The sequence below is a fragment of the Capronia coronata genome (assembly GCF_000585585.1).
Source record: "Capronia coronata CBS 617.96 chromosome Unknown acBCG-supercont1.6, whole genome shotgun sequence".
Lineage (NCBI taxonomy): Eukaryota > Fungi > Ascomycota > Eurotiomycetes > Chaetothyriales > Herpotrichiellaceae > Capronia > Capronia coronata.
This window is the reverse complement of record NW_006912898.1, coordinates 2,188,402-2,202,232: the sequence shown is the minus strand read 5'-3', so window position 1 is coordinate 2,202,232 and position 13,831 is coordinate 2,188,402. Positions and strand designations below refer to the sequence as shown.

Here is a 13,831-nt window from a genome sequence, read left to right as displayed (position 1 = left end):
ATTGTCCGCGGTTGAGAGAGATCTCCATCCCGGGACGAATCCAAGACAATGTAGTATGGCATGACATGACGAGGCCGTGGCAAGACATCCCAGGCGCAGTCAACAACAAATGAAACAAACAAAGGAACAAAACTCCGATCCACTTATTTAGATAGCCCTCAACTTCCTCGCGATGGTCAGCATGGTGGCGACGAAAAGGCAGATGACACCGACGATGCCAAAGAACCAGTACAGGCCGTCCGTGTCTTGACCGGGTACGTGAACGTTCATGCCGAACAGGCCGGTGATGAGATTCAGGGGCACCAGAATGGTGGCGACGACGGTGATCTTGGCAAGGGCCTTGTTGGTGTGATTGCCCTTCAGGATGTTGTCGACGTTCAGCTGCGCGAGGTAGTTGGCATGCGATCGGCTGAGCATCTTCTCAACGTGGGTCAAGTTCGACATCATGGTCACCACGTGGTCCTGAATATCGCCCAGGTATAGTCCAATGTCGCCGCGGGGGGCCACCTGGTACTGGTCGTTACAGCGCTTCGCAAAGCCCTTGATGACATCCGCCTTGCCGCCCAGAAGCCGCATCATGTTAAGCACGCGCTTGCGGCATTCGCCAATCTGGCGGAGGAGCGCCAGGAAGTCGTCTTCTCGCGCGATGAACACCTGATCTTCGATGCCCTCGGATTCGTGCTCCGCGTCGCGGATGATGGGGGCAAACGAGTCGACAATGTCATCGATCATCGCATAACAGATGTAGTCCGGTCCAAGCGACACAAAGTCACCGAGCTTGGAGATTCGACGGAGGACATTGCGCGCATGTGGGTTCTTGGTATAGCTGAAGCTCAAAACGCCATCACCGGTGACAACGATGTAGATATGGATCGGGTCCAGAAAATCTTCACTCGACCTGTCCATAACAAAGGATCGAAAACAGACAAAGTAGTACTGTGAGAAGAGTTCAACCTTCTCACGGGCTTCTTGGGTTTCAATATCTTCTCGGGTGAGGCGATGAATCTTGAACGCTTTGCAGAGAACCTCCAGCTCTGCTCTGGTCGGGTTGACGCAGTCTAGCCACCACGCACCACCATCAGGGCCGACGTCAAACAAATCTCGGAATGTGGTGCCATCCGAGACAAAGTCGCCTAGCTTGGTTGCACTCTTCCCCTGCGCCAACTCTGACGTGAACAACAAGAATCGTTCGTCGGTACTGGCGGGGTGATGCTTTTCTTGTAGCGCCGGTCCGTCTCCGTTCGAGGGAGACTGGCTGTCGATCGTATCGCAGTGGACCAAAGGCTTTTCATAGAAGTTGTCGCCATTGAGTATCACATTGAGAGCTCCGGTTTGATTTCCAGGGTGTCTCAGATCTCCGAAGGTTCGGCTATCGTTCGATGCATAGCCTGCTAGGTCATTGGGGATCTTTCCCTGGGCACTCAAGGCAACGAACTCTTCCAACTCCTCGAAATCAATCTTGTAGGTCTTTCCTGGCTCCTCGTCCGTGGGGAATGTGATATCATCATTTGCCTCAAATCCTGTTCGCAAGTTGAGTTCCGGCGGATTGCTGATGGTACTCAGAGTCGGGCGTCTTTGGTTGGTCCCGCCTGACTGGGTGCGATTGCGAATATTCTCCAAAACCGAAGAGGAGTGACTCCCGGCAGTATTTGCCCGAGCTCGGCGGCGAGGCTCTGCGAAGGCCTCGATAGAGTTCGCTGGTGAAGTTGATCGAGAGGAGGAGGAGTCTCGCGAACGATCATGGCGCGGCATGCGCAACCGCGCGTCCCGGTTGGTGAACCTTCTACCATGCATAGAAGGCCTTCGGACACTCCCGTGCATGACATCTTCTCCGTCGCTCTGATCATCGTCGACTATTGCTTGCTCAAAGTCCCGTGCGATTGGGTTGGTCTGTTGATCAAGCGCTTTCAGAAGGGCTTGGTCGACCTTCGAGAAGTCATTCTCTTCGGTAGTGCTCGGCTGAGGCGCAGGTGTGTCGACGTCGACAACAAGAGATGCCTCACGAGCCGGATGCACTCCCAGATTTGGTCGATGGTCGTCCAACTCTGGGGCTGGAGTGCTGAAGCGACTGTCCATTTTCTGCGAACGCGACGAGTCGGATGCAGACATATTGAATCAATCTTTGCGCTGGCGCTTTCCGTGAGCCGACTGGGCTTGCACCGTTTTCGTGCGACTAGTCCACTGGGCAAGCCAGTTTGGTGAAATGTTGGCAGAGGCTCGTCTACCAGAAGTTGATTTTCAGATGGAGAGGTCCCGTCTCTTCCAGCTATACAATGTAAAGCTCCCCAAGCCAGTGTGGCCAGGGGAATATTCAAGGATCCGAAAGCCCAGTTATGGAGGTCGGGTCGTGGTTCCGCAGAAAACCATGAATGTGGTGCCGAGCAAAGGGCGAATGATCGAGACGGCGGCAACTTGAACGCCCGCCAACTTGAAGGCTTGCGGTAGAATGTAGCGATCGAGCGCCAGGATGAGAGGTTTCGAAAAGGGTAGGAAAGACTGTGAACAGTCTTCCTAAACCTGTAACGTCGGTGCTGTGAGTGTTGGTTGGGCTGGACGACCGTGAATTGAGTGGTGACGGTCAATCAAGCGGCCCAAGAGAAAAAAGAATTGGAATGAAGCTAGGTACTGTATCAGTGATGTTGCGACAGAAGGAAGCTTCGATGCGACGCGAGGCGGAGTGTACGAGGGTAAGGGTGAGTGAGAGAAAAGCGAAGAACTTTTCGTGGATGGTCGCAAGTAGAAGGTTGAAATTCTTTATTACGACAGAGGAAATAAGTGCAGACTGCGTTAGTGGTGAGGAGGAGCTTGATTAGTCCAGTTTAGCCCCAGGATCTGAGAGGCTTCTCCATGCTGGTGCGTCAATAACACCGTGCCTACCTTACCTAGATAGGTACCTATTGTAGTTGATCTTATAGGCCTCTTAAGCCTAGAACTCTTAGGTAATACTAGCGGTGTATTACCTCTGCTGGTAGTCTAGAAGTTATCCCTCCCCCTAATCCTTTACGCAGCAATCGATCGACCTGCCATCGAACAGGCCACTCAACCACCACTACCACCACCACCACCATCTCGATCTCGCCATTCCCTCTCAACCATTAATCGCCATCACGTTCTGAAGTAACAGCTGTTATTAGCCGAAAACTGGAATGCTGGAGCAGTCAGCTGGCTACGGGGGTTTCCACATTGTTCGCACGGCGCACGTTGCTGATAATTGATCACCTCGCCAATCGCAATTCATACATTCTCCGGCTGAGCACCCACTGCAAAGCCTCACCAGCCCTAGCCTGCAGTGAGGAGCCTTTTTGTCCCAGGACTCAGGAGACCCAAAGTCGCGTCTTACCTCAGCCTCGGGCTCTTCCACAACCTCAGTCTTGGGCCGGTGGACACAAGGCACCCAGCGCACACATCAGCCTGCGGTGTGATTGCTAGTTCACACTTCTACGATAGATTCAACACGACATGGATGCAGTCGTGGCTCAAATCCAGGACCTTTTCGAGGGTCAAATCGTAAGTAGTGGAAGTCCAGCCAGTCTCTATCGGGAGAGCGCCCCTTCTGACCTGGGAAGGACTTCGATGGCCAACATCTCGCCGAACAGCTCTACAGTGCCATTCTGTCCATGTCTTCGGTAAGTCAGCCCTGTACACATTTGTCTTCGCATGGGATATTTTCCTAATACCGTCAAAGGTCGTTGCCCTGATCGTGGGTTACATGCAACAAGACATCTTCTTGACCATGTGGATCGGAGTAGCAGGCACTCTGTTGGCGATGTTTCTGGTTGTCCCTCCGTGGCCAGTGTACAACAGGCATCCTCAGTCATGGCTCGGTTCCAAGGCATCTCTGCCGCAAGGGGGAATAATAGTGGGTGGCGGAAAGGGACGATAGTATGTTTGTCATGAAGCTCGTTGGTTCTATGGAGATACAGAGTGCAATGCTATGTTGCTCGAGTCTTTTGCTCTTCTGTTCACGAACCATTTTGGAGGGCTGATACTCGCGAGCCATTATGATGTCTATGCCCTTAGTAGTATGCCTCGACCTGTGCTCTCCTTTGGTCATCAACCTGGTCGACCATGCCCAGGAGAACCGGCTCTTATGAATACACTTGGCCAAAGGCAATGCTGTGCCATCCACGGTCATCCAGCGTGCCTATTCCACACGAATAACGTAGACCATGGCGGTCGCAAGGGGTAATGTATTCCAACCGATGATGACCTTTTTATCGACCGTACTTTTGGAATTCCCAGTCTCTATTGTCGAGTGGACAGACTTGCCTCGTCTTCAACCAGCGTGAGATACAATGGAAGTGGAAGGCATGCTAATGCCATTGTCAGTATCATTCAAAATATGGTGTAGGGGCCCCCTCGTACATTGCAGATGCCCCATGCTACCGTGCACTCTTCTGTGGTGGCGGCTCCTTGGTTCGCTTGACACTCGATACCTAGAGAGGGTTAGAATAGGAAAGCGCACGAAGGTCAAGCGTCCACGACTTACAGAGATCCATGATATGATTTCTGCAGATGGCACAGTTATCCACGACGATGTCCCAAGCCCAGAGAGCGACTGCATTCCACTGCATTGTATTAGAGGCCATCTTCCAACAACGTCAAAACCATGGTGCGCACCTTCTTGACTTCGAACCTCTTCTTGCCTTCGCCTCCTTCAGCCGGGCCGGATTTGGAACTCTTCGCAACGGTCTTGGGCTTCGACTCTGCAGGTGCAGTAGCAGTAGCATCGGCCATTTCAACGTCTGCCATCTCACCAGGTGAACAGTTCTGCGGTGCTGTTGATAGATTGTCGCAGGCGGTCTGAAGAGGATGGTGCGGGGATGATCGAACCGCAGGGAGGGATGGCTGCGGAGATGGGTTGGGATTAGGATCAAGTGCTCAGTACCTTCAAAGGTATGATGAAGAGTCGGCCAGCGCAGGAAGATTGTGGATATATTGAAAGTGCTCTCAGTGGTTTTGGTTTTGGACTTGGAGCGAGGACCATGCAACGGCAGGCAATTAAGTCCTCGAGAAATGGATCAGACTGGTGACAAGGCTGAAGGTACCTGAGGAACTAGTAGTGTTGGTGACTGATCCGAACAAAGAGCGCAGTGGCGTCGTGGCACGTAGTAGTAGTAAGCAGTACTAGGCAGTACGTTAGGTACCTACTAACATACTAGTACTAAGGTATAAGTACTACTAAAACTAATACCTTACTAGTGAAGAGGAATAAATGGACGTCCTCACCACCTGGCGCCCGCTCCCCGTTGCCTGCGTCACTTGCACTCACGGATCACCACATTGCTCCCACTTACCTTTCAAGACACCTATTCTTCCAGACCGTATTCACAATCTCCTCCCATCTTCTTGTCTAGACAGCTGCTCTCTTGTTGCGCTAGTCTTGAAGATTCATTTCCCGCTCGCTTCCGCCGCAGACAATGAACCCTATCACTACCTCTACCACCCAAATCACTATTCAACAGCCACGACAGCAATACCCGAGCCTCTTCGCTCTTCCACATCGCAAACGCACAAGATAGGCAAACATTGACCTCATATTTTCGGCCTTTCTCTCCTATTTTGCTGGTTATACTACAAGTTGAGCGTTCTCAATTTCCTATCTATACCCAGGTCCACGGGCTGCCAATCCATCAAGCCCGGTTGAGACAAAACAATGTCTACTACAACAGCTCCTCCATATCAACAAACCACAAAAGGTCCTCGTCGCATGGGCAAGAAGCAGCCGCCTGCGGGAAAGCTCGATGGCAGCGTATCCGATGTGGGCGCGCCTACAGAACATCAACGAAACATTGCCCCTGCCACAGGCCCCGCGACAAAGAATGGTGACAAAGGCGCAGCGCGAAATCCCTTACCCACCAGCAAGAAACCACAATCAGAAGGCGCCGCTTCGAATGGTATGAAGCAGGGCAACAACCGTAACTATCAAGACAAGACGAAGGCAACGCCGGTAAAGCCTGCTGCCTACGCCGGTTCTACTTTCCAACAATCACCAGCTGCTTCTAATCTTCCTCTGCCAAGTTTTTACTCGAAATCAATGCCTGCGACAGGCGTTTTGTCGACAACAGTTGAGTCTGCCATTCCACAGACCACTTCCATACCCTCCGTCGATGATTCTCCCAGCAAGCGAGAATCTACTCCTTGTGACTTCCTCTTCGAGGCGGCACGACACGCAAAGGCTACACCGCGAATGGAAAGCCCTGCGATTCGTTCCGGTAATCTCTCGGTTCCGAATGGGAGCCCTGCGTCAAGATCTCCCGCTCCTCGGGAGGGCGATTCCATGTTTCCATTTGAGCTGGAAGGCGGGACAACTCCAGGAGAAGATGGATCGTCGTTCGCTACACCGTTCAAAGATCGCATGGAAGCCTTGCGATCAACCAAGTCAACCCCATCAGGGAGTAGGAGCATGGATGAAAACGAGCGCAAGGCGAAAAGCGATGCTTTGAAGCAACTCCTCATGCAATCAAGTGGCCAAGGTTTCCCAAGTGGTCCCGACCCCGGGGTTCATGTGAACAACCAGGTGAAGAACAACCCTTTCAATGCCAGAGCACCCTATCAGCAGCCACCCTTCTCTGCTCCAGAGCCGCCTCTTATACCTCAAAGCCCTGGGCGTTCTGCATCCCTGTACATGCAGGAGCACGCCGCTTATAATCCTCCACTCAACCCTCCCCAAATGGTCTATCAGTACCCCGTGGCACAGTCGCAAACGCAGAAGAGGCCAACGTCTTCACGATTGAGAAATGTATACGGAGCACAGAGCGAACCAGAGATCGCCGAATTGTCCTCTGACAGCGCTGTCACACCCCCTATCTCGACATCACGGCGACACCCGACACGACCCGCAGCACAGTATGGCTCAGGTGGAATGGGTCAGCCATATCCGACCCAACCACAAATGCCTGACCACCGACCGAAGCCGAATGCGCAGCAGTTGGAGGATGATTTGCGGCGTGTTTTGAAGCTAGACCTTACCTCGAGAGGATGAGAACATGACGGAACGCAATATTGCGAACAACAGGTTGGCCTTGCAGATTTCAGTTTTTGTACATGCGGTTCTCTGGACCGCATGATCATGGCTTATTTGCAAAGAAGATGATATGTAAGAGGTTAAGGCTTGGAATATCAAAACGCGGACATGAGACATTCTTTTGAGGTGGATTTCATTTGTTTGAATGCCAGGGGCCGCCCTGGGCAGCTACGCCATCTTTAGTCTAATGAATGGTGACTGGCTTTATGCCGTCTATCAGCGCAATGTCATATTGTTTCGTGCGAGCTCATTCATAATTCAAGTATGTAACTCCCGGCCATTCGCGTCCCTTGCAGGGTATCATGCCCGTCCCGTAACCCATGAAACGCCATCACCTTGTCATTCCGCGTCAAGAACCGACCGTTAAACCGGGGAGTCTCCGTGAAAACACGGATGGGTTTTCCAATATTGTCTTCCTTTTCCGTCCACCCAGAGTTGTGTGTGTCGGATAGTATGGCAGAAATCGCTAATCACTACTGGCACACCCTCGGCAGCCACAATTGACGCATTGAATGCCGGCGGCTCCTTCGCCACTGCCATCGTCCCTCTTCAGAGTGGCCTTGGGCACGCGACAGATGCAGGTACTCTGAAAGTTCGTTTCCTTGGTCTGCACACAGCGCAGACAGCACAGCTTCTCGTATCCTTGTTTCTTCCACTTGGCGATCAGGTTGGCGTCGGCGTACCCGTTCTTCAGCAGCCAGTCGTACAGCTCTTTGGAGATGGCTTCGCGCGTGTAGTACAGGTCGTAGATGTAACGGGAGCGGGCGTGGGAGATCTGGAAGACGGGCCAAACAGCCTCGTGCTTCTTCTTGCCTTCGTGGGATGCGTTCTGCGCGTCGCGCATCTTGTTGCTGTACTCGAGGAGGGTGTCTTCGATGTCTTCGAATCCGGCTGGCGGGGGTTTGCGAGACCCGCGAGACCGGATGGGCGGCATTTTGGGAGGGGAACGGGAAAGACGAGACGCTTGCGAAGAGAAGGTCAGGTGCGAATGCCTTGGGTGGTGTCCAAGTTTGTTTTAAAGAACTTGTCAGATAGAAGAGTGGGTGTTCAAGGCTGGGCTGAGTTGCGATAGGAGTATAAGGTCCACCAGAATCGGCAGAGTGTGGCGTGGAGGTCTTGACGAGATGGTGCTGGAGGCAACAAACACGGCGTGCAGTGCAGTAGTAGTGAGTGGCAGACAAGGCTGAGAACTTGTGAGATGCGGGCAGAAATAAATTCCGCAGACGTAATTCCTTTTGGCGGCGTGAGAATCACCTCTCACTGCAGCGCCTTTCGCAGCGCCGAGGTCTCTCTCAGCCTTGTAGATCAGCAAAAATAAATTAAAGCAGCGCAAGATCTGGTTGAGCCGCCAAGGCAACTTCTTTACGAAGTCCAAGTCCGAGTCGCAGGCCTGCGCCGTCAACGCCAGATCAGTTACTACTGCTACTAGACGTTCATTCGACTTTCCAATTACACTCGCAATTGACGCCTGGTTTTCGAAGGGAAAGGACTTTGTTGAACAGAAATCACAAAGCCATAGCACAACTAGCTTGTCAAGCTTTGAGCGAATCCTTTTCGCTTTCCAACCCAATATACCTAAGATTTCGCCGCGATGGACGACATCGACCTCAACATCACCCAACAGGACCTCACGCGCCTGACGCCTGGTGAGCAGCAGCAATTACAAAACTTCGTCCAAATCCAGATCAAGAGAGCAGAGATTCAAAAGAGTGCGTCCAAGTCCCCAACTGGATGATTCTTGCGTCAGGCCAATGTTCAATTCGAGCTAACCGGGTTCGCCTTGCTATTTTGCAGATATCCACGAGATGACCGAAATGTGCTTCAAGAAATGTGTCACCAGTTCCATATCCACAGGCAAATTGGCGCCTAAAGAGGAGACCTGCATGTCAAACTGTGTCGAGAGATTCTTGGATACCAATACAGTGATATTGAAGCACCTGGACGCCCTGCGGGCGGGACAATGATGGTTTTGGGGAAGACTTCATGCTTCGGAACAAGCAATTACGTGCAAGTGTACAAACAGAACATAATCCTGGATATTTGAACGGCGAAAGGGGCCACCACTACTACGGGGTCCTCTGTCACGAGAGGAAGATCGTTCGACGTGGTCGCCATCCTCAAGCAGTTTCGTTCAAAAGCATGGGCTGTAACATCACATCGGGTCGAGATGGACCTCATCCTGCGCAGAAGCAGTTTTCGAGATGGTCCATACACATAAAACGAAGAATTTCTGCTCTCAAAATCTGTGTTTGTTTTGGCTTTTTGGAAGCACGCTTGATGTTTGGTCATGGCTCAATCTTCTATGTTGAGCTTGAAACGCTCTTTTTTTCGCTCGGGCAGGTCCTTGAATGGGTGCCGTTCCATGTGAGCGCCATAACAGAAAGTTCACTCTTCCATCCGACAACCCCTGCAAACCCCTTGCAGCTCGAACTCTTCTACACAATGGACAACTTCGTAGCCGCAATGTCGAGAGCATCCACATCCGTCGTTAACTTGGCAAAGGCCTTCTTCTTGCCATCAGGTCTGATCAGGGTGTTGATCTTGACTGTGTCCACGTCGTACAGCTTCTTCAAAGCCTCCTTGATCTGTCGCTTGTTGGCCTTCGTGTCCACAATGAAAACCAGGGTGTTGTCCTCCTCGATCTTCTTCATGGCGCTCTCGGTGTTCAAGGGGTGGACGATGATCTTGTGGTGGTCCAGTCGGGGCTCATGAGGAATCGACTTGCGCGGGTATTTGGGTGACCGGGAAAGGACGAGGGTCTTCGGTCTGTGGAAAGTGGTCGACTTGCGGATCTTGCGGGCCTTGTCGGAATGGACCTGGGATAAATTGTGAGAAAATGCTTCTAGGGCAGTAAGAAGCCTCGACGCTGGACTGAACGTACACCTTTCAGGGTCGCTTTGGCGGCCTGGTTGGCTTTGGCACTCGGCTTCTTCGAGCCTGTTCACGAATTGTGTCAGTCAACATTCCCACTCAAGGCAACGTCGTTTCTCTGGAGAGAGCTATTGCATCTGGCATAGACTGTGGTCATCGCGCATTCAATTCAACGTGCAACACTTTTCCGACTGTGCCAGCTGCAATATCCCTCCAATATTGGAACGCGCTTTCGAAGGACAGAATCGTACCTTTCGGCTTCACTGTTGGGGGCGCCATTTCCTCTGTTGTCGCGCCGGGTATGTTGTGGTTGAAGTGGTGGTCCAAAGCTGGCGGTCTGAGAAAGTCTCAGTTGTCGGACTTGGATGTTGGGGCCGGGATCGATTGTGCGCCAAGACTTCATCAGCGCCAAGAAGCAGCAACTACTACGTCGGATCATTCAAACATCACATGCAGGCCTGGAGGATGGCCGATAACTTTCATTTCCAGGGGTTGCAATGCTATAATACTAACAATACCTATGGAGTAGTCTGTTTTGAGCCTTACGATTTACGGATCAACAACATGGCACACGGCAGACCATGAAAGGCTCACTCGATTCCAGACTCAGAAGCCGTTGACCGATCGCCCAAGATGGGCTCAGGGGAAGATGAAGGCGAAGGCAAGGGGCATAGAGACAATGATCACGAAGTGCCAGGGGATGAAGAGGACGTGGACGCTGTCTTAGCGTCACTCGAGGAGGAAGAGCATTCGACATACCGCGCGCAAAGATTACAAGAACTAAACGATTCTGCTGCTCGTTCAAAGCCCACGACTACTTTGGATGCCAGCAAGAAAACATACATCACGCTGAATGGCGATGACGAGGCACTTAGTTTCACCACGGAGAATGAGAGAGCAGTCCTCCACTTCTACCATCCCGACTTTGCAAGGTGCCTTACGATGGACCGACATTGCGAGCAGATTGCAGAAAAGCATGCAGAGAACGCTGAGGCGGATGTGTCGTTTGCCCGCGTCGACGTGAAGAAAGCCCCGTTTGTGGTCGAGAAACTGGGCGTGAGAGTGCTGCCCTGTGTTGTTGGCTTTGTGAAAGGAGTGGTCAAGGGAAGAGTGACTGGGTTCGAGGGTTTGTGCTGGGACGGTAAAGAGAACAGCATCACCGTCACACGAGCCTTAGAGGAGGCCATCGTTGGTTGGTCTGTTTTGCGCAAAAGGCTGCTTCTGGGCCACGACGATGAGGATACTGACGAAGAGAACGAGGGCGATGGCCTTAACGGTCGCAAATCAGCCCGAAGAGGGATCCGCGGCCGCCAACCTGAATCAGGAGACGAAGACGACGATTGGGACTGAATTGACACCACAAGAGCGTGGTGGAGGACGGTTCAACAAGGCTCGGCTTCTGGAAGACGTCGGCGTCGAAAATTGTCTAGCAAGTAGTAACCACTACTACTGAAGCAAATAATGAAAATGACCAGCTTGAAGGTGGGACAATATGGGGACAGTAATCAAGATTCAATAATTAATGGCGGAAGGACCAGTGCAGATAAGCGATATTCCGTATGGTCCCCAATTGGGGGACGACTATGGAGTTTAGTCTGTATCATCAAACAGCGGCACTCTCCTTTATGCCATTCTTTCTTTTAGCGGGTATCTCAATTCTACCCCACTGCATCGAGTGTGAGGGTTGCTATTGCTATTGCTATTGCTTGTTGTAGAGTGGTGATGAAAGGATCCAGCTCTGTACAAGCCTTGTTAGGATGCGTTGCACTTGACTAATAGTCGACCTCAGCCGCAGTAAAGAAGGTCAAGTGCCGAACATGATCCCGCATCGAGGTCGAGAGATTGTCGAGAAGGTCGTAGGTGCGTTGATATCAGCCACCATGTCCAGTTCTGGGACAAGAAAGGAATTAGACTCGGGACAATGGACAGATTTCGGAAATTATATTCGGTGGCTCACTTTTACAAAGCTGAAGGGGGGGACAGGCGACGGAGGCTTAATTGTCTTCCTGGGCTGGTACAGAATAGTCTACTGCAGTGGTACTCCCACAGTCCGCAGGGAGGGAGGAAGGGAGGTTTGCGCAGGTGGTGAGAAATTGACGCCTGTCAATCAGGGCCTGAGGAGCCCGCAGAGCCGAACGGGCTTCCCTCTTTTCCTTCTGCAGGCCCAATCACAGCCCCGATACACGTTGCGCGTCTTGCGTCCCCTTTTTTCGCCCTTCCACCACGGGAGTCTTCCACTTATCACGCAGTACTACTACTATCTATCCGTGCCATTACTCCTACTACTAAAGTCCCTGCGCCCTTACATTTCACCTATTCCAGCTGTTCTTGTTCGAAAAGAAAGAGTCTCTCTACTGCTTCCTGAATCTTTCCTCTGCTCTCGCCAGCTGCTTCAGTCTAGTTGATCACACGCTCTTTTTCCACCTCCCTCGAGCCTCCTCACCGCCTCCAACGTGTCCACAGATCCGGACACCTATCCTCCCACCACAACCACCACACCCACCCACAGCCATGGCCGAAGAAGAAAAGAAGAGATTTCTCGAAGGGAACGAGATGGAACTCGGCGAGAAGCAGGGAAAAGGCTTCAGCAGCCCTCCGCCGCCCTCGATCCCGCGACACACACATGCCTCCCACAATTGGCAGAACAACCCCGTCCTGCCCGTTATCAGCTACTGCGCTTCCTCCATTTTGATGACCGTGGCCAACAAGTACATCCTCTCATTCCCTGACTATAACCTTAACTTCTTATTGCTGGCTGTTCAGGTTTGTCTCGTGCTTTTCCCGCAGTGTCTCCACCATACTGATCGTTGAGACAGTCCATTGTCTGCGTTCTGGCCATTTCATCATGCAAATCAATGGGCCTGATCACCTATCGAGATTTCAAGACGGATGAGGCAAAGAAGTGTACGGCGTGATCTCTACACCTTGGGATGGCTTTCGAAACTGACACAGACAGGGTTCCCGATTTCTCTTCTCCTGATTGGCATGATCTATACCAGCACCAAAGCCCTACGATACCTCTCGATACCCGTCTACACCATTTTCAAGAACCTGACCATCATTCTCATCGCATATGGCGAGGTCCTATGGTTCGGAGGTTCTGTTTCGACCGTGGCCCTCTTCTCATTCGGCTTAATGGTACTCAGCTCAGTGATCGCTGCCTGGGCTGACATCAAGCACGCTCTCGAGGCGCATAACACCACCCAGTCTGCCGCAGCTACTGAGCAGCTAGCCACATTGAACGCCGGCTACATCTGGATGTTGGTCAATTGTCTGTCCACAGCCGCGTACGTGTTGGGAATGCGCAAGCGCATCAAGCTCACCAACTTCAAGGATTTTGACAGTGAGTATTAGTGTTCGGATTGTGATCACAGGCAACAAGACTGACTTGCGCCAGCGATGTTCTACAACAACCTTCTCACCATCCCTGTCCTTATGCTTGCCTCTCTGCTGGCCGAGGATTGGTCCTCCGCAAACCTGGTCAAAAACTTCCCTCCAAGCACCAGGAACGGAATCATTGGCGCAATGATCTTCACCGGCTTGTCCTCCATCTTTATCTCCTACACATCGGCATGGTGCGTGCGAGCAACCTCTTCGACAACCTACTCCATGGTTGGAGCTCTGAACAAACTTCCGATCGCCGTATCTGGCCTCATCTTCTTCGACGCCCCGGTCACGCTTCCCAGTGTTACTGCTATCTTCGTCGGGTTCGTCAGCGGTATTGTATATGCCCTGGCTAAGGTCAGGGAATCCTCGAAGCCAAAGACGGGCATTCTCCCCACACCCAATACCATGAGTGCCAGCAGCCAGAGCAACAGAGACAGTTTGAAGGCATGATGGAAAGAGTCGCTTCTTGGTCTCAGCCGGCCATCAGTATTGTCCCATGCCGGTTGGCGGTGTATCTTGACCACGACGAAAGGACAGAATTGAATG

At 52.0% G+C, this 13,831-nt stretch overlaps 9 protein-coding genes across 9 annotated transcripts; 5 read left to right on the top strand and 4 right to left on the bottom strand.

Annotated features, from left to right (window-relative positions):
- Positions 1-147: 147 nt before the first annotated feature.
- Positions 148-2,109, bottom strand: A1O1_07462 (uncharacterized protein; the record flags this gene model as incomplete). The annotated part of the gene is made up of 1 exon (XM_007728331.1): positions 148-2,109. The coding sequence occupies one exon, from the start codon at positions 2,107-2,109 to the stop codon at positions 148-150; it is 1,962 nt and encodes a 653-aa protein (XP_007726521.1).
- A 1,350-nt stretch (positions 2,110-3,459) lies between these two features.
- A1O1_07461 (uncharacterized protein) lies at positions 3,460-3,883 on the top strand (the record flags this gene model as incomplete). Its single annotated transcript, XM_007728330.1, has 3 exons — positions 3,460-3,507; positions 3,567-3,626; positions 3,686-3,883. The coding sequence occupies 3 exons, from the start codon at positions 3,460-3,462 to the stop codon at positions 3,881-3,883; spliced, it is 306 nt and encodes a 101-aa protein (XP_007726520.1).
- Positions 3,884-4,214: 331 nt separating this feature from the next.
- Positions 4,215-4,737, bottom strand: A1O1_07460 (E3 ubiquitin-protein ligase RBX1; the record flags this gene model as incomplete). The annotated part of the gene is made up of 4 exons (XM_007728329.1): positions 4,215-4,313; positions 4,366-4,436; positions 4,490-4,568; positions 4,621-4,737. The coding sequence occupies 4 exons, from the start codon at positions 4,735-4,737 to the stop codon at positions 4,215-4,217; spliced, it is 366 nt and encodes a 121-aa protein (XP_007726519.1).
- Positions 4,738-5,710: 973 nt separating this feature from the next.
- A1O1_07459 (uncharacterized protein) lies at positions 5,711-6,985 on the top strand (the record flags this gene model as incomplete). The annotated part of the gene is made up of 1 exon (XM_007728328.1): positions 5,711-6,985. The coding sequence occupies one exon, from the start codon at positions 5,711-5,713 to the stop codon at positions 6,983-6,985; it is 1,275 nt and encodes a 424-aa protein (XP_007726518.1).
- A 508-nt stretch (positions 6,986-7,493) lies between these two features.
- A1O1_07458 (uncharacterized protein) lies at positions 7,494-7,961 on the bottom strand (the record flags this gene model as incomplete). Its single annotated transcript, XM_007728327.1, has 1 exon — positions 7,494-7,961. The coding sequence occupies one exon, from the start codon at positions 7,959-7,961 to the stop codon at positions 7,494-7,496; it is 468 nt and encodes a 155-aa protein (XP_007726517.1).
- Positions 7,962-8,618: 657 nt separating this feature from the next.
- Positions 8,619-8,991, top strand: A1O1_07457 (uncharacterized protein; the record flags this gene model as incomplete). The annotated part of the gene is made up of 2 exons (XM_007728326.1): positions 8,619-8,736; positions 8,822-8,991. The coding sequence occupies 2 exons, from the start codon at positions 8,619-8,621 to the stop codon at positions 8,989-8,991; spliced, it is 288 nt and encodes a 95-aa protein (XP_007726516.1).
- A 471-nt stretch (positions 8,992-9,462) lies between these two features.
- A1O1_07456 (large subunit ribosomal protein L23Ae) lies at positions 9,463-10,177 on the bottom strand (the record flags this gene model as incomplete). The annotated part of the gene is made up of 3 exons (XM_007728325.1): positions 9,463-9,843; positions 9,909-9,964; positions 10,150-10,177. 3 exons carry the CDS (start codon positions 10,175-10,177, stop codon positions 9,463-9,465), a joined length of 465 nt encoding a protein of 154 aa, XP_007726515.1.
- A 354-nt stretch (positions 10,178-10,531) lies between these two features.
- A1O1_07455 (uncharacterized protein) lies at positions 10,532-11,248 on the top strand (the record flags this gene model as incomplete). The annotated part of the gene is made up of 1 exon (XM_007728324.1): positions 10,532-11,248. One exon carries the CDS (start codon positions 10,532-10,534, stop codon positions 11,246-11,248), a length of 717 nt encoding a protein of 238 aa, XP_007726514.1.
- Positions 11,249-12,409: 1,161 nt separating this feature from the next.
- A1O1_07454 (GDP-mannose transporter) lies at positions 12,410-13,735 on the top strand (the record flags this gene model as incomplete). Its single annotated transcript, XM_007728323.1, has 4 exons — positions 12,410-12,661; positions 12,715-12,802; positions 12,855-13,241; positions 13,296-13,735. The coding sequence occupies 4 exons, from the start codon at positions 12,410-12,412 to the stop codon at positions 13,733-13,735; spliced, it is 1,167 nt and encodes a 388-aa protein (XP_007726513.1).
- Between the last annotated feature and the right edge of the window lie 96 nt (positions 13,736-13,831).